At 47.8% G+C, this 26412-nt stretch overlaps 1 protein-coding gene across 11 annotated transcripts in view; it reads right to left on the bottom strand.

Moving 5' to 3' along the window:
* Positions 1-26412, bottom strand: part of NR5A2 (nuclear receptor subfamily 5 group A member 2) — a 128287-nt gene that overhangs the window by 88226 nt on the left and 13649 nt on the right. For 6 of the 11 annotated variants that reach the window (XM_005217382.5, NM_001206816.1, XM_024976442.1 and 3 more), the window contains 3 exons: positions 23941-24059; positions 22284-22425; positions 19436-20082 (listed from right to left, as the gene is read on the bottom strand). In XM_005217382.5, the coding sequence (XP_005217439.1) occupies positions 19436-20082; positions 22284-22425; positions 23941-24059 (908 nt within the window). Of the gene's footprint in view, positions 1-19435; positions 20083-22283; positions 22426-23862; positions 24060-24433; positions 24619-24778; positions 24878-25027; positions 25214-26412 lie in introns of those variants that run through there. The other 5 variants (XM_059875490.1, XM_005217386.5, XM_024976441.2 and 2 more) reach the window with 5 other exon arrangements.

Raw genomic sequence — 26412 nt, 5'->3', positions numbered from 1 at the left:
CCACTTACTGACTACCACCACTGCTCCGTTTATACGTCACGAGGGAGGCACGTTCCAGCAGAGTGAGAGTCAGCAACCTGAATCAGCTCTAAGCCAGACCCACGGATACGTTCAATTTCTAGATCAGATTTTCTGTCAAGTGTTACTATGCAGAAACAGTCCACGAAGTCTCCTGATTGTTTTATTAATAGGACATTCTTATAGTTTATTCAGATATAAAGTCCACAAGATATTCCAAAATATGACTTGGCTCAGAGTTTGCTGGACTCCCTCCCCTCACTCCCTTCGCCACTCCTCAAAACAAAAGTTCACAGCAAATGCAAAAGGACCGTCACCCACCCATTCAACCAACACACACTCCTTTGGTTCCCTGTACCTTAAATTATTTATTTCAGTTTTACCAATGTATTTAGTTGACATACCAAATTCTCTAAGATACTTAAAGTGTATATTGTGATGATTTGATACATCTATATCTAGGTTTTTTTTTTTAATTTTTATTGGAGTATAGTTGATTTACAGTGTTGTACTGGTTTCTGCTATACAGCAAAGTGATTCAGTTATATATACACATATTTCCGCTCTCCTTTATATTCTTTTCCCATGTAGATCACCAGAGTGTTGAGTAGAGGTCCCTGTGCTGCACAGTAGGTTCTTATTAGTTACCTATTTTATATATAGGAGTGTGTATAATATGTCAATCCCAATCTCCCCTTACCTTTTGGGAGGATTCCTCCATTTAGTTAATTAGCATCCATCACCTCATGCTTTCTTCATTTTTGTTTCGGTGAGGACATTTAAGTTCTTATGCACAACTTACATAGCCATACCACCTCACAAACAAAAACCACTTGAGAAATTCACTTCAGTGTTTTAAAGCAGTATTAGAAGTGAGAAAAATTCACTTTTTAAAAACTTCTCAAAACATTTTAAATTTATTTTGAACATTGAGCTCTCAAGAGTAAACTCTTCACCAGAATGTTCTCCAAGGTCCCATTTGAAAGCCAACGAGAATCCAGCTGAGAGGTAACCACTCACGGACACAGGATCGAACTGAGGCCCAGGGAGAGTCTATCTCTCAGTGCTCCTCCTGATGAATCCCTAAGAATTCTAGTCTTTTCACTCACATGTTTTCAGTTCAGTTCAGTCGCTCAGTCGTGTCCAACTCTTTGTGACTCCATGAATCGCAGCACACTAGGCCTCCCTGTCCATCACCAACTCCCGGAGTTCACTCAGACTCACGTCCATCAAGTTGGTGACACCATCCAGCCATCTCATCCTCTGTCGTCCCCTTCTCCTCCTGCCCCCAATCCCTCCCAGCATCAGAGTCTTTTCCAATGAGTCAACTCTTTGCGTGAGGTGGCCAAAGTACTGGAGTTTCAGCTTTAGCATCAGTCCCTCCAAAGAAATCCCAGGGCTGATCTCCTTCAGAATGGACTGGTTGGATCTCCTTGCAGTCCAAGGGACTCTCAAGAGTCTTCTCCAACACCACAGTTCAAAAGCATCAATTCTTCGGCGCTCAGCCTTCTTCACAGTCCAACTCTCGCATCCATACGTGACCACTGTTTGAGACTGGGTAAATACAGACTTCCCTGGCAGTCCAGTGGTTAAGGCCCCGTGATGCCAACGCAGGGGGAATGGGTTCCGTCCCTGGTTAGGGAACCGGAACCCACATGCTGCGTGGCAGGGCCAAGAAACAAACAACTTAAAAAACAAAAAAAAAAATTTTAAAGACTGGGTAAATAAAATCCAAGAGAAAATGTATGACTCCTCAATAGTTGATTGTGCTATTCCTCTTAAGAATAGAAAAGCTGAGTTTCTGCAGTCTGAGGCTCTTCAAACCTTTGTGCCCTGCTGCACCACGTCACCACAGGACACCCTTCCCCCTTCTCAGCAGGTCACCAAGACCCTACGTGGACACACAGCACGCCTGTCACTGGAGAGTGCGAATTCTTTACGAATGCTTCAGCAAAACTGACATAAAACTTGTGGCACTTTCTATTTAAATTGGTCGTCACGTGAGACATGTCTCGGGGCAAGGAGAGCGGAGCCGTGGAAACAGGAAGATGCGTGAGCGCGCCGGCCGGTGAGTCGGGTGAGGAGGTGGACCAGCGGGAGAACACCCAGCGCTCTCACGCTGACACTGCAGCTACGACCTGAGTCCACAGGCAGGACGACCCTCGTCCGCCCATACCCGGCGAGGCGTCCTTCTTGGGAAGAAGACTCAGTGCAGGTGTCTGGGCTTCTCATCTGTGCTACTCAGTGTGGGTCGCTACTGTCCGGTCCCTCAGTCGTCACTCTTTGCGACCCCATGGACGGCAGCACGCCAGGCTCCCCTGTCCTTCACTATCTCCCGGAGCTTGCTCAAACTCATGTCCATTGAGTCGGTGATGCCGTCCAACCATCTCATCCTCTGTTGCCCTCTTCTCCTGCTGCCCTCAACCTTTCCCAGCATCAGGGTCTTTTCCAGTGAGTCGGCTCTTTGAATCAGGCGCCCACAGTATTGGAGCTTCAGCATTAGTCCTTCCAATGAATATTCAGAGTTGATTCAGTGTGGGTGGTCTACACTTAAATCCTATTTGACTACTGTGTAGATTTTTATCCCCACCTTCTTCCTACCCCAGTGACATCCTATGCAGGAAATTCCTTATTGGAATAGAAATCAGAGGCACTCTTTCCTGAAATGAATGAGCTTAAGCTTCAAAAACCTTCCCAACTGCAGAGACACTATACAAATATCAAGATGCTTTTCAATGTCAAGGAGTAAAGTGTGCAAGGTACACACAGTCCTTTCGGAGAATCAGGGGGTGTCAGCATTATAATACACGGAACACTCATTGCTGTAGGCAGGGTACGATCCTGGAATGCCAGGCATACTCATGTCCGACTCTCTGCAACCCTACAGACCGTAGCCCACCAGGCTCCTCTGACCACGGGATTCTCCAGGCAAGAATACTGGAGTGGGTGGCCACACCCTCCTCCAGGGGAGCTTCCCGACACAGGGATGAAACCCACACGTCTCACGTCTCCTGCCCTGGCAGGTGGGTTCTTCACCCCTAGCGCCGCCTGGGAAGCCCGTGGAATATTAATGCCCATCTATAATTCTGTAGATAAATCCCTGGATCTGTTTTATAATCCAATCCAGTCTGCACTGTGGGGAGGGAAGCGTTGGAGAGACTGTAGCTTGGATTATCTGTTACTATAGAAAAGAAAGTGAAAGTTCTTACAAAAGCAACAAACATAATGAAAGGATTGGAGATAAAGCTTCGGTGGAATATTTAAAATACCCAGCAATTTTCTCCTCATAAAAAAGACAAGGCTGTGGAGGAAAACAAAGGTGGGTCCATGTCAAGGAGGTGGCTCAAACTCAGGGATCAAATTCTTCTAGACAATTTCAAAGGTCTGATGGTCCAAAGCGTCCTCTGCCTTCTCGGAGGGGGAGTCTCGTTGGCCTCAGCCATTCATCGAACGTGCCACTCCGACTGAATCTGCAACCTGGTCAGTTTCTCTTGGCAGAGGGGTTCGGTCTTAACCAGACTCCTATCTTAATTACTGAAATACATTTGGATCCCTTAAGGAGAGAATACTGGTAAGTTCTCATGTAGCTGCAACTCAACGAGCTGCATCTCAGTAAGAGGTTAGGAGCCGGGGTGTCCTCCTGTTTTGATCTCACTGACAGGCTGGTGACACTTGTGCAGGATGAAGGGTCGAAGCTGCAAACCACAGAGCGTCTTGACTGCTGTGGAACTCAGGCCGACTGCAGAGGGTGTCAAGAATCCGGGTCTCTGGGAAGAACTTGGCTTCTTGTCTGCAGGGGATGTTGTAGCTACAGAACGTCGGAGGGTCCCCAAGGCAGCATCTAAGAACCAGTCCTGGCACCTGTATCTACCTGTTCCAGGAGCATCTCAGGCGCTCTGCAGGCATGCTCCCAGAGATGCCGGTTCCCCTTCCTTCTCCACAATGGCTCTCAGTGGCTCAGGCCACAAACCCAAACTGTGCTTGTCTCATCTTTTTCTCTGAAAGCCGCTTTCAGCAAATCTATCCACTCTACCTCAACCTGTGTCCTGAGTCCGTCCACGCTGTCACTTCTCCCGTCCCATCGTCACACCCTGTCTAAGCCACTGGCCTGCTGAACCTCCTACGTCCCCCTTCTTGCTTCCTTCTGAAGCACTTCTACCTGTGGCCAGAGAGATGTTTCCCATAATAAGAACGCAGTGAAGACACTGCATTGTCTAAAATCTTCCTAAGAGTTCCTATCCCAAACCGTACAAAATCCAAGCCCTACGTGGGTTGGACCTTGCCAAACGCTTTGACTCTCTGTATTTTGGCTTTCTTCATGATTCTTGAAAATACTGAGCTAGTTTCCATCCTGGGGCCTTTGCACTTGCTATCCCTGTGTCTGGACTGTCTCCGAGCTTAGCAAGCCTGGTTCTTTCCTACCGCTTAGGATTCAGCTCAAGTGTCCGCTCCTCATGCTGGCTTCTTCTGACGCCCCCTGTTCCCTCTCTTCCCATACTCTCCTCCCTCATTTATTCTGTTCACCTTGTCTTTCTTGTCGGTTTCCACGCGCTTCCCTCCCACCACAAAGTGAGCACCAATAAAAGCGGTGTCCTTCTTGGTCCTGCTCACCACTGCGTCCCCTGCTTTAGAATAAGGCCTGTCACTCAGTGGATAACTTTACTTTCTGGCCTCGCCATGTGGCATGCGGGATCCTAGTTCCCTGACCAGGAACTGAATCCACACCCCTGCACTGGGAGCACAGTCTTAACTGCTGGGTCTCCAGGGAAGAGACCTGGAGACGTTTAATTAACATGGGCTGAATGAATGAATGATTTGAACAAATAATTTTAAAAGGTGGTATGTGATCGCTCTAGGTCCACTGGGCTAGCTGAACCCTCTCACCAACACTCAATATAAACTGATTTGGTGCCATTAAATCAATGGCTATGAAACAAACAGCAATAGATGTGTGTGAGGTGAAAAAGAAAAGTTTCCTGGTCAAAATACGAGTTATACTGAAGGAATTTTAAAATGTCACGTGGGTTTAAACATGAAATAAAAACCAGAACCTCGAATATATCCACGTCACCAGTGACTGGACTTTACCTAGAAGAAAAGGCCTTGGAAAGAATAGCAGAAATAACCTAGTATATATGAAAGACTTTATACCTTCTTCACGGCAACAACAACGTTTAACAATACATAAAAAGAGGTCACTGGGATGCATTTCAGCTAAACACTGGGAAAACAAAGGAAAATGACGCCAGAATTGAATGCAAAAAATGAAACAAAAAAAAAGCTCGAATAATAAAATATTATTAAAATAAAAAATAAAAAAAGTTTAAAATAAAAAATAAAGCTTGAAAAATAGTGGTTTTGAGATATAATAAACATACGAGAAAAGTAACTCCCCCCTTCAGAAAAAGAAACAGTTGGCGTGTATATCCAACGGTCACCATGCACATTTCCAGTCCCCCTGGGTCACTCCTCGAGCTCCCTTGACGGCTTCCCTTTGCCTAGGACAAGATCCACACACAGGAGCCCACGTGGTGGCCCCGCCACCTGTCCGGTCACCTCCCCCCCCAGTCACTTCCTGCAAAAGGAGGCAGGTGCCCCCAGATTACAGGGCCCAAGCCTGATGCTCTCTGCACCAGCCCCTCTCTGCTGGGGACATCCCCCGTGACCCCCGCAATGCCACCTGCTCACCTGGCTGGCATCTCCTCCTCATCCTGCAAGACCTCCCTTCCCCTGACCAGCTTTGCCCCAGCTCCACGTGGGGTAGGCGCCCCCAAGAGCTCACCCTGCATTCTAGGCAAACCTTCCTCTGTTGGTACTAGTCACCGCTGGACTACTGCCATGGACCACTGGTTGGTGGTGGCTTAGTTGCTAAGTCATGTCTGACTCTTGCGACCCCAAGAACCATGGCCCACCAGGCTCCTCTGTCCATGGGATTCTCCAGGCAAGAACACTGGAGCGGCTTGCCACTTCCTTCTCCAGGGGATCCTCCCGCCCCAGGGATCGAACCCTGGTCCCCTGCATTGCAGGCAGATTCTTCACCAACTGAGCCACAAGGGAAGCCCAAAACTTATCAATGGGGTGTTTCAAATTCTGGACTGTATACAATTAACTGAACTATATAAATGGTACTTCATTTTCCTCATCTTTACTTTCTTCATCCACATTATTTATAGCTAAGAATAAATAAGACTCTTGAGAGTCCCTTGGACTGCAAGGAGACCCAACCAGTCCACCCTAAAGGAGATCCATCAGTTCTGGATGTTCATTGGAAGAACTGATGTTGAAGCTGAAACTCCAACACTTTGGCCACCTGATGCGAAGAGGTGATTCATTTGAAAAGACCCTGATGCTGGGAAAGATTGAGGGCAGGAGGAGAAGGGGACGACAGAGGGTAAGATGGTTGGATGGCATCACTGATGCAATGGACATGAGTTTAGGTAAACTCTGGGAGTTGGTGATGGACAGAGAGGCCTGGCATGCTGTGGTTCATGGGGTCGCAAAGAGTCGGACACGACTGAGAGACTGAACAACTGAACTGAAGAATAAATAAATATCTTCTAATATTCACCTCTGTCAACTGTGGTTATATGAAATTGCCCAATGTCATTTTTAACATGAAATGTTTATTTTTAAACTTCAGTGACAGAATTAGACCTAAGTTTTATTTATACAAAATAGAGTCCCCTCTTTAAGATGCATAAATTGCCCATGTACTCATTTATGCAATTCACAACTGCTACTACAAACCCCTGCCGCGTTTCTCAGGGTTGGCACGCTGTCCACGAGAATTCGATCGTCTCTTCAGTTTTAGGATCGTTTCAACCATCAGTTCGAGCATCGTCACACATAGCTGCACAGGCTTCCAGAGGCAGCGTCTGCTGGGGGCCCAGGTGTTGCTCCTACTTGAATTGAGCAAAACGCCCCGCAGGACACGGCTGGTGTCGGGGGCGGGGAGCCCACCTGTCCTGTCTGCAGCACAGGCATCGACGCACAGTCAGAACTCAGTAAAGGCTGTGTGAACGGGGGCATAAACAGGTAAGACCTAAATGGATAAAATCTCAGATCTGCCCTGATCCTAAGTCACAGCCCATCATTTACACCAGAAGTGTTTTACCAATGGCTAGGGAGTCAAGCCTTCTTGAATTGATCAGATTCTTGAAGGATTTCTTTAGAGATTCACTTCTAAAGAAAAAAAACCGCTACGTCCTGGTGAATGAAATGCAGGCACAATGTGTTCTGGCTCTTTTCAAAAGCCAACCATCAGCTGTACCCAACCAAATCCGTGACTGGAATGAAGTTATGTTTTCAAGATTGTGACACGTCATTGATAAAACCATAAAAGGAATTCTCTACGGTCGAATAAAACTCCTCTGAAAACATTCATAACCACAAATCCCAATACATGAGCGCAAACTATTAATGCTTTTAAAGCAAGTTAGACCCCACAAAAGTGACGGCTATTGTTTCCAGGGTAAATATCTGGCATGAGTTGAACCTTATATAAATGGCAGTATTTTTGTGCCCAAGCATCTTCCCTCCTTCATTTGCTTGCCAAACAGATCCAGAATTTTTTTTTTTTCCTCTGAAACTGGAGCAAAAATCAATTAAAATGTATAATAATGTGTTAACTAGCTAATACAGCAATTAACGCTAAGGGGCATTTCAAGCCCGGAGTTTTTAGCAACAGCCCTGTTCTTTCATTCCCTCTGTCGGATCTGTAATTGAGAGAATACCGTGAGAGCAGTCTTTCATCAGCTCCAAGAGTTACATTTCCCGCTTTGATAACCGTACAAGGAAATCTGAGGCACTTCAAGCTTCCAATTACATTTGATTAGCCAGTCAGAATCATCTAACAGCTTTCATCACCCAAAGGAGAACTTTTGAAGAATTCTGTTGCCCACACTTCTGCACAAACACTAATCTATATCATTATTTTACAAGGGGAAATGTAATATTTAGTAAGTTTTTAAATTAGGCAATAAGCAAAAGCCTCTTACTCATCGCGACTTTGGGATCAAAGAAGCACAAGGGTGGTTCTGAGATGTGTGAGGTAAAGGATTTGTGGTGAGTTCACAGGAGGCAAGATACTCTGGTCAAAATGAAACAACAGGTCTTGGAATCTGCTAACATTTCGGAGAGCACGTCTGAAAACAGGATATGCACTTGTGATACATACACACAAGATCTGCCCGGGAGAAGCGCGGAGGACCCGAGACCTACGTGTGTGTGAAATTATTTCCTACCAAATGCACGCGAGTGTGGCTGTATCGACCACATCAGGGCCACTGCTTAAGAAGTCACTGAAAACATCCTCCTCGGAATTTTCTGATGACCAGTTAGGAATTTAATCCTGCTTAAAAGTGAAGACAGGAATTGTTATCAGTGCTGCCTTGACCCAGCCCCACGCCCCTCCCCATCTTGAGTGTATCCCTGCAAAACGGACCTGATATCCTCCATGTTTCATCCTCCATAAAAATGTGTTTTTAATTTAAGTGAAATAATTATCCTGCTTTCCCAGGTAAAGTATTCTGTAAACAGGCTATTTAGAAATGTGATCGTCATTTCACAGGAGGTGGTCCTGCTGCATAGACTTTAAAGAGCAATGCTATGAGGCACGGATGGAAGGCCAGCTACCTCCACTCTCCCCAAATGAATGGCAGAAGGGGTTACCCTCTGCCCCCGCAACCCTCGTCTTGTGCAATAAAAGACAGACTTTAGACCTGTTGCCCAGTTAGTCCATCTGCTACGTCAAGAGAAGGCCTTCTTACAGCATCAGAAATCGGATCACGGTTGGTTGCAAAGTTAATCCTTAATGTTGCGTAATCCTGGGGACATTTCTAAATATTCAAGATAATGGGGCGCTCTTTTAGTCTTCACGGAGAAATGGAGAGCAGCAGGGCCCTACAGTCCTGTGCCCTTCAGAGCTGTACAATTTCTCTTCCAAGCGTTTGGCTGTTCCTTCCAAGGCTGCTGGATGTGAATAACCCAGGCTTGGTCCTGGGAGGTCGGAAACATGGCGTTTGAAAATGATTTCCAGGGGACTTCCCTGGTGGTCCGGTGGTTAAGAATAGCTTTGCAACACAGGGCACGTGGGTTTGATCCCTGGCTGAGGACCTAAAAACTCACACGGCTCAGAGCAACAGCCTGGACCTGCAACCAGAGAATCTGTGCACCGCAACGAAGACCCTGCATGCCGCAGAGAAGTTCCCACGTGCCGCAGCTAGGACCCCGTGCGGCCAAGTAAACATTTTTTAGAAAGAAAGAGAATGATTTCCATGGAGGAAGTAAAAAGGCAGGGACACACGGGCAGCCAGCCCTTTGCGGGACCGTGCGGAGGTGTCGCTTACACAGTGTAGGCGGGCGTTACAGGGGTCCCCACACTCGCGGTCAGTCTCTTGTGCCCTGGCTCTGGAGGCTGACCTGCTTCTGCAACAGGAAACCCCACTGTGTGGAGTCCCCTCGCCCGGAGACAAGGCCACCCAGATGTTCCACCGACTACCCGCGAATGCTGCCCACTCCTGGGTTCGCCGACCTGACCGTTTCTCATGTCTTCTCCATCTGCCCTCAGACCTCCAGGGCTCAGGGGCCCTCCTGGCCCACCACGTCCCATCTGCAGGGAAATACAGACGCAGCCCCGGATGGGGCGGGCTCCCAGAACCCACAACACTGCAGGCGCCTGTGGGGAGCTGAGAGACCCCAGGGAAGGAGGAGAAGCCATGTGAGTGAGCAAAGAGAAAGGGGGTCAGGACAGATAGAAAGGAGAGATGGAGGCGAAGGAAAGGGGAGAAAACCAAGAGGACGATACAGCAGGTCAGCGTGTCTCCAGAGACGCTGGCCGGGGCCCCGTGCACAGGAGGCCCGAGCTTCGCCTGGCACGTGGCGAAGGCAGCCCCAGAGGAAGCAGGTGGTAAGCATCAGGTATTTAAGAAAGACCCAGGGCTGGCAGAGGGACGCTGCGGACCGTGCTGTGCTGGAGGGCGGCGGCATTCTTGGGTCAGAGATGAATGTCTTTAACGTGAGCAACAGCACAGACGTGCGATTTCCATGCAGCCATTCTGCAAATGGATGTGGAGCTCGCAGAGATTTGTATGATCGACTTCCCGAGCTGCAGAAGAATGAGTCAGAGCAAGTCATCCTTCACTTGCCCTGGAAAACAGAAAGACCTACTCTACCTCACAGGTTCAGAGGGCAAAGTCCTTCAAAAGTGTTAGGGAGTGTCACACGTGAGTCATGTTTGCGGCGTTGCCACCCACTACCAGACTCGGAGTGCCGGCGGAGATCTCCCCTCCCCGAGACTGAGGAGCAGACGTTCTAGACTTTCTTAAGATCTGTGAGCAGCCTGTGTGTCCTGCTGGGCAGACGTGTGCAGGCCTTGGACCGACCAGGGACCCAGGGAAGTCTCAGCAAACAGGTGTGGACCAACTTCTAAGCAGACAGGCTGACACACTGCTCTCTATTGGCCACGCGGTCGGAATCAGAGCTGGGCACCCGGGGTGGCAGAGCCTGCCCGGCGTGCCCTAGTGGGGAGCACCACCCCCCTGCTGACCCTGCAGTCACATACGCTTTTACAGATTAAGGTTTAGAAGCTCCGGAGTCTACAACCAACGGCAGACCCCTCCTCTTCTCCGGTTCTGTATTCCAGCCTTACAAGGTCACCGCCAATTAAAAAGAGGAAGAATTTACATATTCTTGGGTCATGTTAAGCAATGGCTCTCTGCCGCTGAAGAAGAACACAGGTCCTTTAAGGCCCATTGCAAAGTGGTACTCAGATGGGCGTGGCTTACAGAAGACCGTCATATGCATTGTTGGTTTCAAAGACACAGTTAGTACTTAACAGCCGCGTGACTTGGGGCAAATCAGTGAAAGTCTTTAGGTCTCGGAACCTCAGCTGCACGCTGGGAGCAGACATGCTCACTGCCCAGGAAGTAATGAGCATTAGATGAGATACAATACTGGTAAAGCGACTGACAATCATCTGAGTAATGAGTAGTAAATGAGATACAATACTGGTAAAGCGACTGACGATCGTCTGACTCACAGTAAAAACTCAGTAAATGGCAGCTACTATTATCACCTGCTATCCAAAGTATTTTCTGTTGACCTTGCGCCTTCCCTAAGCTCTCTCCTGTTAACCTCTCAGGTTACCTACTGAGCTTTTATTTTTCCGTCTGTTTCCTCCTCCATCTCTCTCCTGCCTGCCTCCCATCCCCCTCCCCAAACTGGCTGAAGTGACAAATTATTTGACTAAAAAAAAAATTGGTGGTTTAAAAACCTAGTTAGCAAAACTACAATGAGGTAAGACCTGACATTGGTCAGAATGGCCATCATTAGAGAGTCTACAGATAAGAAGTGCTGGAGAGAGTGTGGAGAAAGGGGGACCTTCCTACATCATCGTGGTGGGAATGCCAACTGGCACAGCCACTGTGGAGAACGGTGTGCTGCTGCTAAGTCGCTCCAGTTGTGTCCGGCTCTGTGCGACCCCATAGACGGCAGCCCACCAGGCTCCTCTGTCCCTGGGATTCTCCAGGCAAGAACACTGGAGTGGGTTGCCATTTCCTTCTCCAATGCATGAAAGTGAAACGTGAAAGTGAAGTCGCTCAGTCGTGTCCGACTCCTAGCGATCCCATAGATGGCAGCCCACCAGGCTCCTCTGTCCCTGGGATTCTCCAGGCAAGAACACTGGAGTGGGGTGCATCGCCTTCTCCAAGAGGTTCCCTAAAACACTAAAAATAGAGCTGCCTGCAATCCCACTCCTGGGTGTATATTCAGACAAAACTGCAATTCAAGAAATGCATGCACCCCTACATTCACAGCAGCCTATTTAAAACAGCCAAGACGTGGACACAACCTAGATGCCCATTTACAGAAGGATGGGCACACAGATGGCCCATGCACACAGTGGAGTGCCAGTCAGCTGCGAAAAAGAACGAAATCATGCCATTCGCAGCGACGTGGATGGACCTAGAGGTTACCATGCTAAGTGAAGTTAAGCAGACAAATACCATATGACGTCATGGAGGTGCGGGATCTAAAACATGACACAGATGAAGCAAACTCACAGACGCACAGGACGGACCTGTGGGTTCCAAGGGGGTGGCTGAGGGTTTGGGATTCACAGGAGCAAACTGTTATACGCAGGCTGGACAAACAGGGTCTTACTGTACAGGACAGGGACCTGTACTCAGTGCCCCGTGACAAACCAAAATGGAAAAGAATATGAGAAACAATATATACATGTATAACTGAACCACTCTGCTGTTCAGGAGAAATGAACACAGCACTGTAAATCAATTATATGGGAATAAAATAAACTTCAAAAAAATATAAAATAAAAACCTAGTTAGCAAACTTTTATCGATCAGTTAGCTCTGTGTCTCTCTGGATCCAGAAAGGATGGACGGACGTGTCCTCTGGAAAGGACCACTTTACGTGACAGCAAGGGTCCAGGGCTTCCCCTCCTGGGCAAGAGGCGACCTTGTCCCGCCCTCCCTCCCCAGGAGGGAAGGGGCGGACCGACCTGCGCCTGAGGAGGGGGACCCAGACCTGCAGCAGGAAGAGTGAGCCCTCGATCAAAGGGGCCTCTTCCCTCCACCACCTGACCTCGAGCAGAGCAAGGGAGATGCCCGTTTTCTTCCCACCCTCACTGTGCTTTCCTGACGCCTGACAGCGATCCAGCCAGTTAAACACGGCGCCCTGGTGTGGCGGGCTTCTCCCACGCTCCCCACCATCCTGACAGGTAACACACAGGTTAACAGGGACAGGAAGCGCGTCGGGTATGTGAACCAGCATGAAGCACGATCATTGTTCCCACCAGACCCCCTGGCGCCCACCCACTGCACAGTAACTAGCAGCATCTGGTCACCCGGAAACCCGGAGTCCAAGCCGAGTCTGCAGCCTGTGGGCGTATCCTCACTGAATAAAGCAAATGTAATACTTACAAGGGCTTCCCCGGTGGCTCCGTGGTAAAGAACCCCCCTGCAATGCAGGAGAAGCAAGTTCAGTCCCTGGGTTGGGAAGATCCCCTGGAGGAGGAAATGGCACCCCACTCCAATATTCTTGCCTGGAGAATCCCACAGACAGAGGAGCCTGGCAGGCTATAGTCCACAGGGTTGAAAAAGGGTTCAACCTGACTTAGCGACTTAACAACAACACTTTAAATGGAACTGAGAGAGTGGAGAATCTAGCACTCCACAGTCAGGAGGGTCATTTCTGCCAAAGAACAACACCTCTACCTTAAACAGGTATTGATGGGGGAGAGCCGATTCACCCTGCAGACAGTGACCAAGAAGACTTTAACGGCTACAGGAAGATTCCTCAGTCAGTAAGTGACGTGGATGCAGGAGCACACAAGCCTGGACAAGCACAGACAGCCAGAAAGACCCACATCTCAGCACCAGCAACCAGCCCAGAGGCTCTGGGCCAGGCCTGCCCGGAGGAGCCACAGAAGCAGATGTCTGATGCCGAAGAGCCCCGAGCCACAGAGTCAGACCTGCAGCTTCCAACCTTCCCTCCAAACTCACAGGCAGCAGAAAACTTCCATGCCCACCCCCAGTGGAAGAAAAGCCAGTTTTCCGGTTTCCTTGTAAACCTACGGAAGGTCCATTTATTTCCTTCTGATCTCTTTTTGAGAAATAGGTTTCATGGTCAGAGATGTTTTCATTTGCCTTCGAATAGAAATACTTCTCCCCTCTTTATGGGAAATCACATTAAATGCTGATCATCTGCTTCCAGGAGGACCTACTTTGCATCCAAAGAAATGAAAACACAGGTAAGTAAAGTGACGGGCGATAATCTGGGTACATGATCCTGAAAGCTCAGGCAGAGGCCAGAGGGAGCAGTGGGGGTGTGTGCACAGCTGACCCCATGGACTGCAGCCCACCAGGCTCCTCTGTCCATGGGCATCTCGAGGCTAGAACACTGGAGTGGGTTGCCCTTTCCTTCTCCAGGCAATGTTCCCGACCCAGGGATTGAACTTGCCTCTTCTGTGTTGCATCTCCTGCACTGGCAGGCGGATCCTTCACCACTGAGCCACCTGGGAGACATTAAAGAGAGCAGGATGGCAGATGCGGCAGGTGAACACACACACGGAGAAAAGAAGGGCTGAGCGAGCCCACCAACGAACATGGCCTCAAACTGGGGCAAATCCAGCGAACTGCAGGCTGCAGACTGTGTTGGGTGGGAGAAGTCCACTGAGGCTCGGGAAAAGGGATCTAGGGTGTTGACAATAAATAAATTAAAACTCTGCTCAAAAAGCATCCGCACCAGAGCAGAGAAAAAAGGGCGGCTGGCTTTCGAGAAAACTGGCTTCTGCGTGGCTGAATTCCTTTGGCACAGACTCCCTGAGCCTCTGAGCCCTATTTTCCACAGAAATGCTAGTTATGCGTTTCAGTCAGGATTAATTTAGACTTTTTTTATTCCTCCATGTACAAGAATATTCACGGAGGGGAAGTTCTTCTCCATCCATTCCCAGAATCCTCGGAAGACATCTGGTCTCCTTAGACGATCAAACAGATCCTGCAGATTCATTAGCTGTTCAACAAAGTGGGAATTACTTGCCCACTGCTCTGGTGTTTGTGAGATACTCGAGACACAGACGAGAGAAAAATGAGCGAAGGAAAAAGAGCACCATCTTCTTGACTTGTGACGACAGCACTTTCTGGGATGTTGGGTGAGAGGGTCTGGAATTCACTCTTGCTTTCCAAAAACACAAGTTAAAGTCAAGAACACAGGCCACCGTAAGACAGGTGGAGCTTAAAGATTTGAAGGTGTAGTGAATGCGTGCCTTGACCCCAGAAATGCTGTCAGGCTGGGGGAATTCAGGGCCATCTACCACCTGGTTACAATTCTAAGCTCCCTTCCTGACTGTTTTCACAAACACAGAAAGGAGCCCAGGCTGATGCACCCGGCACCCAGCCGGACCCAGGACGTGACTTCCTTTATCCACTTTTCAGCAGGGCAGAGCCCCACGTGGCTGCCTGTCCTCCCTAGAGCGGTGGGCACAGGGGAGGCACTCAGAGGGGTCTGGACCCTCCTCCAGGGCTCAGGAGTGCCAGCGGAAGACGCACTTCACTCGCTCTGCAAGAATTGTAGTCGCTTTCCAAAGCGACTCCCTCCCTCCCAGGGAGGGGTCTGGGCTCAGAGAAAATCCATCTCGCTGATTATCAGTGATTTAGCAACTGGGCAGTAGTGACCGACTTCTGATAACCGGGAGGTCTCCCATAGCTTTCCTGGGAAAGGCGTGGACTTCTGGAGTCAAAGGTTACAGGGCTTGTGTGCGTGTGTGTGTGCATATGTGTGTGTGTCCTGGCACAGGGGCAGGGCTGTGGAGAAGCACAGCTTCTTGTAACCTGAATGGCCCGCCCCCCAGTTCTTCCCTGCAGTAGACAGCTGTACAATATCGTTCAGGCCACAGGCCCCCTGCCTCAGCTTCTCCACATGTAAACAGAGGGGCTAGAGTCCAAGGACCCCCACCATCTCGTCCTGCTCTGGAAAGCCTGTGGTGTCCGGGCCGCGAGGATCGCTGGACGCATGGGTGCTGGCTGGACAGCTACCCCAACTAGTTCGTTCACCTTTCCCATGCCACAACTTTGGACGGAAATCAGAACTGCCCCTCACGTAGGAAACAAAACAGCTCACTTACAGGTACTTACTCTCTTTTCTCTGGTCATCACCTAGCTCTGAAATTGTCCGGTTTCTATATTGTCTTTTTTTTTTTTTTGCTGTTTATGTACTGTTTTTCAAGATGCACGTATGGGAGTTAAACTTTGCTCTTTCCCACTCCGATATTTTGAATGGGAACCAGAACACCATTTCTCTTGTTTTGCTCCGTGAACGAAACAACCCACCAGACTTCCTCCGGCCCTTTTGGCCCCTTAGACAGTAAACAAATGAAACCTGCATCCCCTCTTCTGCACGCAGAGTGTAACTCGTCCTGTGAGGCTGAGCAAGGGGCCGTTTGCAAAACCGCCCGATTGTCTTATTACTTCTCCTGCAGAGAATGTGTGCTTTTCCAGGTCGGGGCTGTGGAGCTAAAAGCAATCTGCTCTATAAGTATACCGCCTGATGGGTAACTTACAGTGACATTAACAAGAAAAAGACAATTGTGAAAAAGGGGCCGTCCATCTAAATAAATCGTCCCAAACGCTATTGTAAAATCACAAGGTTTGCAGGAAGGCAGGTGGAAGATCTGGCTGCAGGTTTCCAGGGGGCCCTGGAGGCCAGGCCGGGGTGAGGGGTGGGGTCGGGGGAGGCCTTGTGCAGGAGGTGTTCCTGGCCAGGGCAGGTGGACCATGCCCCGTGGCTGGCCCACGACCTTGCCCAGGAGCAACCACTCCTGGACTGCTGGGCCTGCCTCCTCAGCGGGTCTGGAAATCAGCTCAGGGGGTGGCAACCGGGAATTTTTTTTTATTTTAAAAGCATGAAATAAATTTGACTAAAGCAAAATAGAATAGAAAATATCAGCATGTATGGCATGGACAAAAGCATGCACTGTCTCGTGGAACTCTGGCTCAGTTGAGCATGCGTGCGTGTGTGCGTGCGTGTGCGCGTGTGTGTGCGTGTGTGCGTGTGTGTGCGTGTGTGCGTGTGTGCGTGTGTGTGTGTGTGTGTGTTGGTACACCAGGTTCCAATGGAGAATATGTTTCTTACTGTAGGCCTCAGTTCAAAAGTTTGCAAGCCTCTGCCCTGGAGAAATACAGGGCAGCACACAATGTCTCCACGCTGGCTTCAAACGCCTTGGTCTGGTTTCCACAAAGCGACTTTATAAACAAAGGAAAAGGAATTCTTCCGAAACAAATGGTCACCTCTCAATTCTGTATTTAAACAATCCCTAAGTTACTCTGGAATTCTACTTTTAGTCCTCTGAAAAATACTTCAAGGGTAATACCTCTTTCAAAAACGTAAGTCCAAGGCCAACAGCGAAGAGGGTCTAGTTGTCTTTCTCTCCTGGGGTCACCCCTGCCTTTTACAGGAGCCAGGCCAGCGTTTGCATCTGTTCCCTTCTCTTCTTTAAAGCATTTCTCACAGAAGATGATAAATGCCTTAAACAACAGCATGAAGGACTCAGACGGACATGAGTTTGGGTGAACTCCGGGAGTTGGTGATGGACAGGGAGGCCTAGCATGCTACGATTCATGGGGTCGCAAAGAGTCGGACACGACTGAAGAGACTGAACTGAACTGAAAGGACTCAGAATGCTTTAATATGTCCCATTCCCCCAAATGTTCATATTTTAACCAAATATGAAATCTCATGCCCTAGAAAAGAATCTCATGCAATTTAACTACAGGGAAAGGAAAGGCGAAATTTGGAGAGCATGTTTTCCTAGCACTCTTAAAGTCCCACCTGGGGTTCTCTATACTCACTTCACAACTTTCTCTTTTTTCATGTAAATAACACATGATTTCTTTCCTCATGATTTTGTGAAACAAACTTCAGCTCTGTTTTTTTTTTGCGTGGATATTTTGAAATTGTCTTCGACAGCAAATATCTTGTCTTATTCAACCTTGTATCCATCTCACACTCAACGTACTGCCTGGCAAGTTTGAGGTCCTCAACTGGAAGTAATTAATTACTATTGTAGAATTTTACTTCTCTATCATGCAGATGGTAATTCTGCTTTTCAACGTCAAACTAAAAAGAGTACAAAGTGCATGTTTTTTTCCTGAACATAAGAGTATTAAGTAAAGCCTCCACGCATTTGTCATGAAACAGTAAGAACAATTTTAAAATAGCACTGATTTACTAAGTATATAATATATGCTGGGTTCCCAGGACTAGATGCTTTGCCCACATAGTCTCGTTTATTCCTTGAAATGTCTCAATAGATGTACTGTTATTCCCTACATACCTCCACCTCCCCCACACCACCACACCTGTAATTTCACAGACTAGAAAACTCAGGCTCAGAGACTGACAACCTGCCCAACAAAGACAGTTACTAAGCAGCAAGGATCTGACGCCAACTGGGTCCCTCTGCGAAGGCGAGGCTTCCGTCCTTCTGAGTTTCCTAACCTATCAGCTGCATCTGCAACGATCATTTTCGTTTTCATTTTCCGATCCCTTACCTGTTCTCTTAAGGGACAACGTTGCGAACCCAAGATCACCATCAAGAAAGCGTTGCTTGTTGATGATAAGCACCTGATGACACCAGGGTGGTTCCACGCCACAGGGTCTGGTCTGCCAGCCAACAGGGCACCTTGCTCAGTCCCGGTGTGAACCCCACCATCGGCCCTCTGCACACGCGGGACAGGCGCCCCGGAGCAGGGCTAGACCCGACGGCGGCCCAGCGACTCGCCCGGGCCCGTTCAGATAACTCTCCTGTTTCAGATCACGGGTGTCGAGGGAAGGTGGCCGTGGAAAGCCGCGTTTTCCATTTGGATGTGGTTTCCACACTCCAGCCCATCCACATGCACACAGCTTTAGACAGAACCTTTAAATGAAAAGTCTGCTTTATACTCTCCTCCTTGCAGAGATTTTAAAATCTCCTCCTAAAGGCTGAAGCCGCCACGGTAACAGGGAGAAATTGATTTTATAACAGAGAGACTAGAAATCAAGCCCAGAGTTCAGTTCTGTCTTTAACGCAGAGAATGAAACCACTGACCACCCAACGCTGCTACTGGCGGTCCTGCAGTTGCTCCATGATCCCAAACTTCATTACAACTTTCCCATATTAATTCAGTCTTCAGTTTCAGGAAATAAAATAATTATGTAGTTAAACAGAGATCCTTGTACAAACAAGGACTGTGTTTACAATGTACCAATCCATTAAAATCAACGACAGACACAGATTATGAGAACCAAAGCCCAGCCAAGCAGACTAGCACTCACACGGGGCTCATTCCGCAGCCAAAGGCAGTAAACATCCTATTGGAATCTGCTCTGAAAACAAAAGGTTTACCAACCTAATGTCAAGGTAAACAGGCAGGAAATACCTACTTGATAGTCTTAACCAGCGGTACCATTTGGCTTCTCTAGCGTCTAAACACAACGAAATGTTGGCATTTTTTCCTTCTCAATTGGCACCATTATAATAGAGCCCCTTACTTGGTAATTCTTCAAAAGTTTACTGCGCTCTGTTTCACTGTTTCACATCGGCCTCAATGTTTCAGCCATAAACCAAGGCAGAGGGAATAAGGTAAAAATAAGGGAGAGGGAATAGCATTTTTCCTGTTCAGCAAAAAAAAATCCCAACTAAGTTTACCGTGTGTGACATTAAATGCCACGCCCCTAAACGGAGAGCTGCAGAAAATACAGGCGCATAGAGGGAAGCCGCGGCAGTTCTGAAGTCAAGGTCTGAAACACCGCTTTACAAGGAAGGAAGGACAACGTGTGCGCGGCACCCAGACCCTGTGCAGCGGCACAAGGCCGGGCCGTGCGGAGGGAAGCGGAGCCCTGCGCCCCGGCGGCCGGCACGTACCTTGAGCTCCCTGAAGAAGACGCTGCTGCGGGCCCACTCCACGATGGAGAACAGCGTCTGGTCTGCCATCTTGCACATGAGCCCGAACGTGCTGAGCCGCTCGTGCTTGCCGCGGTTGGCCTGCTCCTGCTGCAGGTAGGCCATGATCTTGGCCTGCACCTGGGGCTCGTCGGGCTCACACTTGAGCAGTTCCAGGATGAGGTGGGGGATGCTGGCCGGGGAGCTGGTCTGGTAACTATCCACGTAGGAGTAGCCCATGATGGACTCCGGGGAGCTGGTGTAGGGGTCGGGGTACTCGGACTTGATGGCGCGGCTGGGAAAGTGGCTGTAGGTCTGGTACCCGGGCAGGCTGCCGTGAGGGGGCATGGCCATGCTGATGGGGGAGGTCACAAAGGGGCTGCGGTCGTAGTCTGTAGGGGGCAAGGCAGCGTGGTTCAGAGGTAGGCCTTTGGAGGCAGAGTGGATGTTCTGAATCGCAGAGGAGATGCTCAGCTCGGGGGGCATGGCTTGGATCACCTGAGACATGGCTTCCAGCTTCAGTCCGTTGGCCCGGATGAGGGCTTTCTTCTGCTGCTTCAGGGCCCTGTCCCTCTTGTACATGGGCCCGAACTTATTCCTTCCTCCGCGCATTCGGTCTGCCCTTACCGCTGTTGGTGTGGGCATGAAAAAACAAAAAAAAGGAAGTAAGGGTATAAATAAGATGTAAGTCCTGAGCACTGTCCCGATCTCCGGATAGTTAGGCTCAAAATGGACCAGAAGTGGTCTGTATGTGGTTATTTTCACCACAATAGCTCTCAAAGAGTCCCAAAAAAAGCCATGTCCTCTTTATTTATGAATTCTTTCCTCCAAGTGTGTTTGTCATCAAAAAAATATTTCGGCTATGTGGGGACACATTAACCCTTTGGTGGACTGAAGAGACTCCTAGTGCTTGCTACCCCTGGGGTATTGCTAAGGACGAGGATCGGATTCTGTCCTGCCAGCAAGGCTGGGCTTCTCGTTATGGAAACACAAACTACTCAGAGGGCGCACCACCCCCCCAAATCAAAGGGGCCATTACTGGATCAAATTGTGACTATTTCTCCTGAGAACAGCTTCCTCTCTCAAATTCTTTTTGGCTAATTTGCTGCAAAATCGCTAGGTACACGCTCTTCTCGGGAAACCATCCTCACCCAGACTTGACGGGCACACACCAGGTAGCCACCGGGCATTGTTTTCAATTAAGCAGAACCGGACCTAACGAAACGCAGATTCATTTGCGAAGCTGTCAGAACGGTCCACCGTCCCGGTACCGGGCGGTGTCCGGGGCCACGTCCAGCAATATCCGTAGTGGGTCTCTGCTGGCTCACAGTGACCACTGGCAATTAGACCAGACACAGCACCTCTGACAGCCTGTGACATGGTGAAATTGCTGGAGGTTAAGTTCTGGAGCTTTTTATCTTCGGATTAGTACAGCATTAAAAATTTATTGTGAATGCTGGGCACCCAGAATACCACACAAGATAATAAAGAGTTTTTCATCTGGATGGTATTTATTGAATATTCGACTGTTTCTTCTCACTGTGAACAAAGTATGAACACGCACCACAAGTGACTTCCTATTAAGAAAGCACACTTTTTAAGCTAGAGAAAGGCAACCTGTTCCTTTTTCTTTTTTAATCAACGGTCACAACGTTTAATTTTTAACATTTTATCTTCCGAGTCTCATACTATCATAAGCATCTACCACACTGTTTTGCTGTTTGGAAAATAATAAAGTGATTGGTAATGAAGAAACTGACAAGCAGTTACATCCTTTCTCAATCTCATCACAGTCCCCAGATAACCCACGAGGCCTCTTCTATTGGGAAGGAATCTATTAGCAATTTCTGCAGAGTATTTGAAATTTTTTGAGTATTTCCATCAAGTCTGAGTGCCATGCAACAGAAAAGCCCCAAAGACAACTAGTCTGTGTCTCACTGATCAAATGGAATGGGCCCCCGCATCCGGCACATCTCTGGGGTCTGTATCCCTTCTTATTACTTTATTTACAGTATATGCAATCTGTGGAAAGTCAGTGGGTCAGAGACTGAAAACCAGCAACACACCATAACATCCATGAACTACAGGTTATTTATAGCAGTCACATATTAACTTTACTTCCTCCAGTCTGTACAGTATAAACGCAGATCCTCCTTTTTCAACACAAAGCTTAATGTGGCTTTGGGGGAGCCACTCTCTTGTTCTCGTCAAACCACTGCTACCGACATGACAGTTCATTAATTTTCATGTTTCCTGATTCTCAAAAAAAAATTTTTTTTTAATTTTGCAGGCTCAGTCATCATCTTAAAAAAACTGTGCTTTCCTACACAATCAAAAATGATACTCTCCATGAGAAAAATCTCTTTATAATTAAAGGTTTTAACTCTTATTCAGGAATCATGAAACTAATAGTAACAATCAAGACAAGTTAACCTATTTAAAAAGATTAAAATCAAACTTTTTTACTAGGGCATCCTGATCTGAAACCTTTAAAGGACTTTAAAAAATATTTTGGCAAATTATTTTTACTTGTTCTCAGCTGAATCACATTGGTCTTGCTTTCATCTACCCTATGAAATGCATCTGCTTCTCAAACTAAAAAATGAGGTGGGGAGGCGAAACGCCAATGTTAAAAACTTTTTTCCTAGTAGATTTCACCAGCCTTTAAATGAGACTCAGACTATACTGCTGACAAAATGTAAAAAGATATTATTGTCAATAGTGTTAAAAGACTAAGAAAATACTGTTACCATGTTATAAGTACAATGTTGTTTTAAATCCTATGTCCTTGGAGAATTTGAACAGGCAGCAGTCTTTAGAAAAAACTTACCTTCTAGCTTCATTCCAACACTTAGACATTTTTGAAATCGACAGTAAGGACAACGCTTTCTCTGTGTTTTGTCAATTTGGCAGTTCTGGTTTTCTATACACGTGTACCTTTTATTATTTTGGACTGTTCGCTTAAAAAAGCCCTATAAGAGAAAACAGTAAGACATATTATAAAGCTAACACCCGTCTCTTCTATTGTTTCATTTTAAGGAAATCACCAGTAAATCTTTTTATTGCACCGTTTGAGTCCTTATGTGGTTCTGTGGCTTGTTTCACGTTTTAACAAGATCAACCCTTCAAAACCAGGCTATGGTGGAGATTTTTCTGACATCAGAGTTATTCTTCACAAGAATCACATCAAATCTTGGAGAGCTTTGTCTACACAGTTTTATCTCAACATTCAGGGGAAAATACATGCTATATTGATCAGTAGTTTTGTTGTTTTTTTTTCCTTATTAACCTTCATGTTCCAGACAAGGTACTTTTAGAGAGCTGAATTATTTTTACGTAGTCTGATATAATTTTGGTGGCAAACTACAGTAAAATACCAATAGAAAAAATGAAATAACAAAACACTTCAGATGTTTTATAAACGTCAGCACTACAGAGTTAAAAGCAAAAGCATTTAAAGAATAAAATGGAAAAATGTGGAAAATGTTCATAATTCCATTGGAATACGTGAAGTTGGGGAACTGCAAAGAAAAAGGTGAAACTTATGAGGGAAAAAAGCATGTAGAGCAGAGAACTGGGTTTTAGCAGAGTGTATGCCTTCCTTATATTTCACCCAAAAGAATTAATCAGAAATAAAATCTGTAGCTTTATAACACAGTAACTGCTTAGATGGTATATTCTCTGTTTGCCCTACTGACCACAAAGTGAAACCATCTTACTTTGTTATAAAAAAAGAGAAGAGATTTTCTTGGCAGTGGTTTAGTAATTGTACTGAGTTTTCTACTTTTAAAAATGTTGAAAAATAAGGAGTATTAAATTTACTGAGAATATATGAAAAAAGTCTGAGATAAATCCTTACTGTATAGTTGATGTTATTAGTAATAATACAGTACATCTCACATATTAAAAACTCTTGCATTTAAATAAGTCACCATATACTTAAAACTACTCATATTATAAACTTAAGATCTGGTTTCTATTCTTTCTGATATAAATTCCCAAAGTCTTAAAAATTATTTTTAGAATAAATCAGGATGAAATCATGCAGCTGGGAATTTAGACTTTTATATCTGTGGATAAAAAATGTTTGGATGTGTAGCACAGAATACTCTGAAGTTAAAATGTATTTGGGAAATACTTTGTCATGTTGGCTCTCAAGAACAACGATGCTTTAAATATATATAAGTCAAGCAAAATCAATATTCCGGACTGTTAGAAATAGAAGCCTTTCTACAGCTACATCACTTTCCTGCAATAAACTATTTTAAAGTCGTGATACTGGCAAAGTTTTCTAAACAGCATAAATTTCTTTGCTTTGGGGATTAAATCAGACACATATTTCTAAGAATCATCTCACTAAGACTCACTCTTTCCCTCTCTCATTTTTGAGTCCAAAAAAGACAGCCTACATTTAGCCTGAAGAAGTGGTCCAGTGGTTTATTTTGGTTTGAACATTACATTTCTCAGGTAGCAACGCAGAAGCACACCTTGCAGCTTTCACAGGTGAGGAGCCCGTAATGGTACCCAGACACTTTGTCTCCGCACACCGGACAGAGCTCCTCAAGATCTTCATCATAGGAGTAATTCACCATTTTAAACGGGGACACTGAAACAAGAAGAGGGATGCACACACCCGATTAACTTACTAGGTAGGTTTCAATCCTGCAAAAGGAAGCGGTTGGTGACTGGAGGGCAGACATCACCAGGTAAAACAGAAAATACAAATGTCTTACAGGTGTACCGCAGAGTTATTTTTACAGTCAAAGCAAAACCTCTTTTGGCATCAATGAGTAAGCACTTCACATTATTTTAATTTAAAAATAATTCTAAATTCTTTTGTTAAACATTCTTAAGCTGACCACTGTTGAACACAAGTCTCTTAACTCTGCAAAAGAGATCCAGAAAAGAAACACGAACTGCATAAAGTAACAACTTAGAATTCCTTTTAAATCGCCTTGCTGATAAGTTCCAAAACGTCACCTTTTCCTAAGGAAGAGAAAGCAGCACACAGCGTCATCCTCTCACTGGAACCGGGTTTGCCCACAGTTCCCCGAGCCTTAGGTGTCTGAGTGAAAGCAACGCCCAACCTCCACCGGGAACGGGGAGCCCCGGACACTTCGTCAGCAGCTCTGTTCCAGCCACAGCCCGAGGCTCCCAGCGTTCAGAGCTGTTAGATTAATCCAAACACCCAGTTACGTACTGGTTGGGCTTTGATCTCTGCACTTTTGAAAATCTACTGTAAAAATTACTAGAAAAAGGGGAGGGAGCACGGACGTAAAGGGAAAGAAAAAAAGAAGGAAAAGAAGGAAAGCAAAAGATACACACGAGAGTTTGGTTTCGTCGCGAAGTACTGAAGTCCTTTAATGAACTTCACATGTTTCCGATCATCACTGCAAAATATAAACACCTCGAGCTCCCCTGTTAAACAGAAATCAGGCGGCAGCTTCGCGCGGCTCCCTGCAGGGATCGGGTAACCGTCCAGCTCCGGACGCAGTCCGGGGAAGGCGTCTTCGCAGCTCTAAGACCGAGAAAAACTGCGCGGGAGGGGCGGAGGCCGGGAGACCCAGGTAATACCTGATCCGGCCCCTCCCGGAGACTCGGTCCACGCCGGGGGAGCCTCGCAGCGCGGGCCACGGGCCGGGGAAGGCGGGGGACGCCGAGGGCAGGTCCGCGCGGCCCGGCCGCCGCCGAAGCCTCCGGGCACCTCCTGCGAACCCCGGGGCGCACTTGCCTCTCGCCCCTTGCTCAACTTGGGGCTACACACAGGCGCACGAACGCCCCAGTCAAGTTTGTTTTAAGTTAATCAGTGGCATTTTCAGGGGGCGGGGCGGGGCTGGGCGGGGGATGGGGGAACTGAGAGCCGGCAGGAGTTTCCTCTGATTTGTTTACCGAAAAGGAAAGGGAGACAACAGGCCCCCCACCCGTCCCCAAAGTGCCAGGACACTCCAGCACCACTTTGGCCTCCTGGCCAAAGAGTTGTGTGTGTGTGTGTGTGTGTGTGTGTTTTAAATACAGTTCTGTTTTCTTTACGGATTCTGGGGGCTTCTGGAAAGGGCCTTTAGGGTGGGGGGGGTCCCTAGCCGCGCTTCTCGACTGACCCCCCTACCGGGAGCCTCTCCCGAGACATGGAGTCCTGGGTTGGGGCGTAGATCGGGATGAGTTACCAGAGTTTGGGGAGGGGGGGTTCCAGGAAAAGATGGGAAAAGCCGAGGCAGGCGTCTGAGCTCCGAGAAATAGAAATAGAGACACAGAGCGCAGTCCTCTCGCGGGGGCCAAGGGAGGTCCCCGCTCGGGTTTGGGGAGCCTGGGCTTTGGCTGAGGCTGAGGTTTCCAGAAGTTTGTTCATAGCCTCACTCTCCTGAAAGGTCGTGACTGTTGTCTCCAGGCGTGTTTTCGGACAGGGGAAAAAGTGTACTTTTCCAAGTGTATGCCTTTCGCCTTTCTCCTTCCCCCTTTCCCCAGCAAAGTAAACTCTTCACTTAGCCCCAGAGAGGTGCGAAGAGGTAGGGGACCCGGTGCGCACCTCGGGATCCGACATCCTAAAGACCGAGGCTGGGGACCCTCTTGGAAAATTCCAAGACCGAGGCCGCGTGGGGAGACCGACGCCGTGGTGCGAGACCCGGGCATCTTTCAGAGGCGCCCACGTGCTGTAGCTCGAGTGAGTCTTCAGAGAATCCAACGCATTCGAGCAAAGAAGTCCCGGTCTTGAGAAAGCAGCGGGGGACGCCGGCGCCTGGGACGGCAGAGACCGCCCAGGCACGTGGACGAGTTCCCCGAACCGTCCCGGGACCCGGTAGGGGGTCCCTTTGCTGCACCTCTCCCCCACCCGCCACGGTTCGGACCGCGGCGCGGCCCAGGCCAGGGCGTGGAGTCCGCGTCCCCAGGGGCTCCCCTCGGGCCGCAGGCCGCGCGTCGCCTGGAGGAAGCCGCGCCGGGCGCTTTCCACCAGCTTTCCACCC

This window comes from Bos taurus, chromosome 16 (assembly GCF_002263795.3).
Source record: "Bos taurus isolate L1 Dominette 01449 registration number 42190680 breed Hereford chromosome 16, ARS-UCD2.0, whole genome shotgun sequence".
Classification (NCBI taxonomy): domain Eukaryota; kingdom Metazoa; phylum Chordata; class Mammalia; order Artiodactyla; family Bovidae; genus Bos; species Bos taurus.
This window is presented reverse-complemented; position numbering and strand designations above follow the sequence as displayed.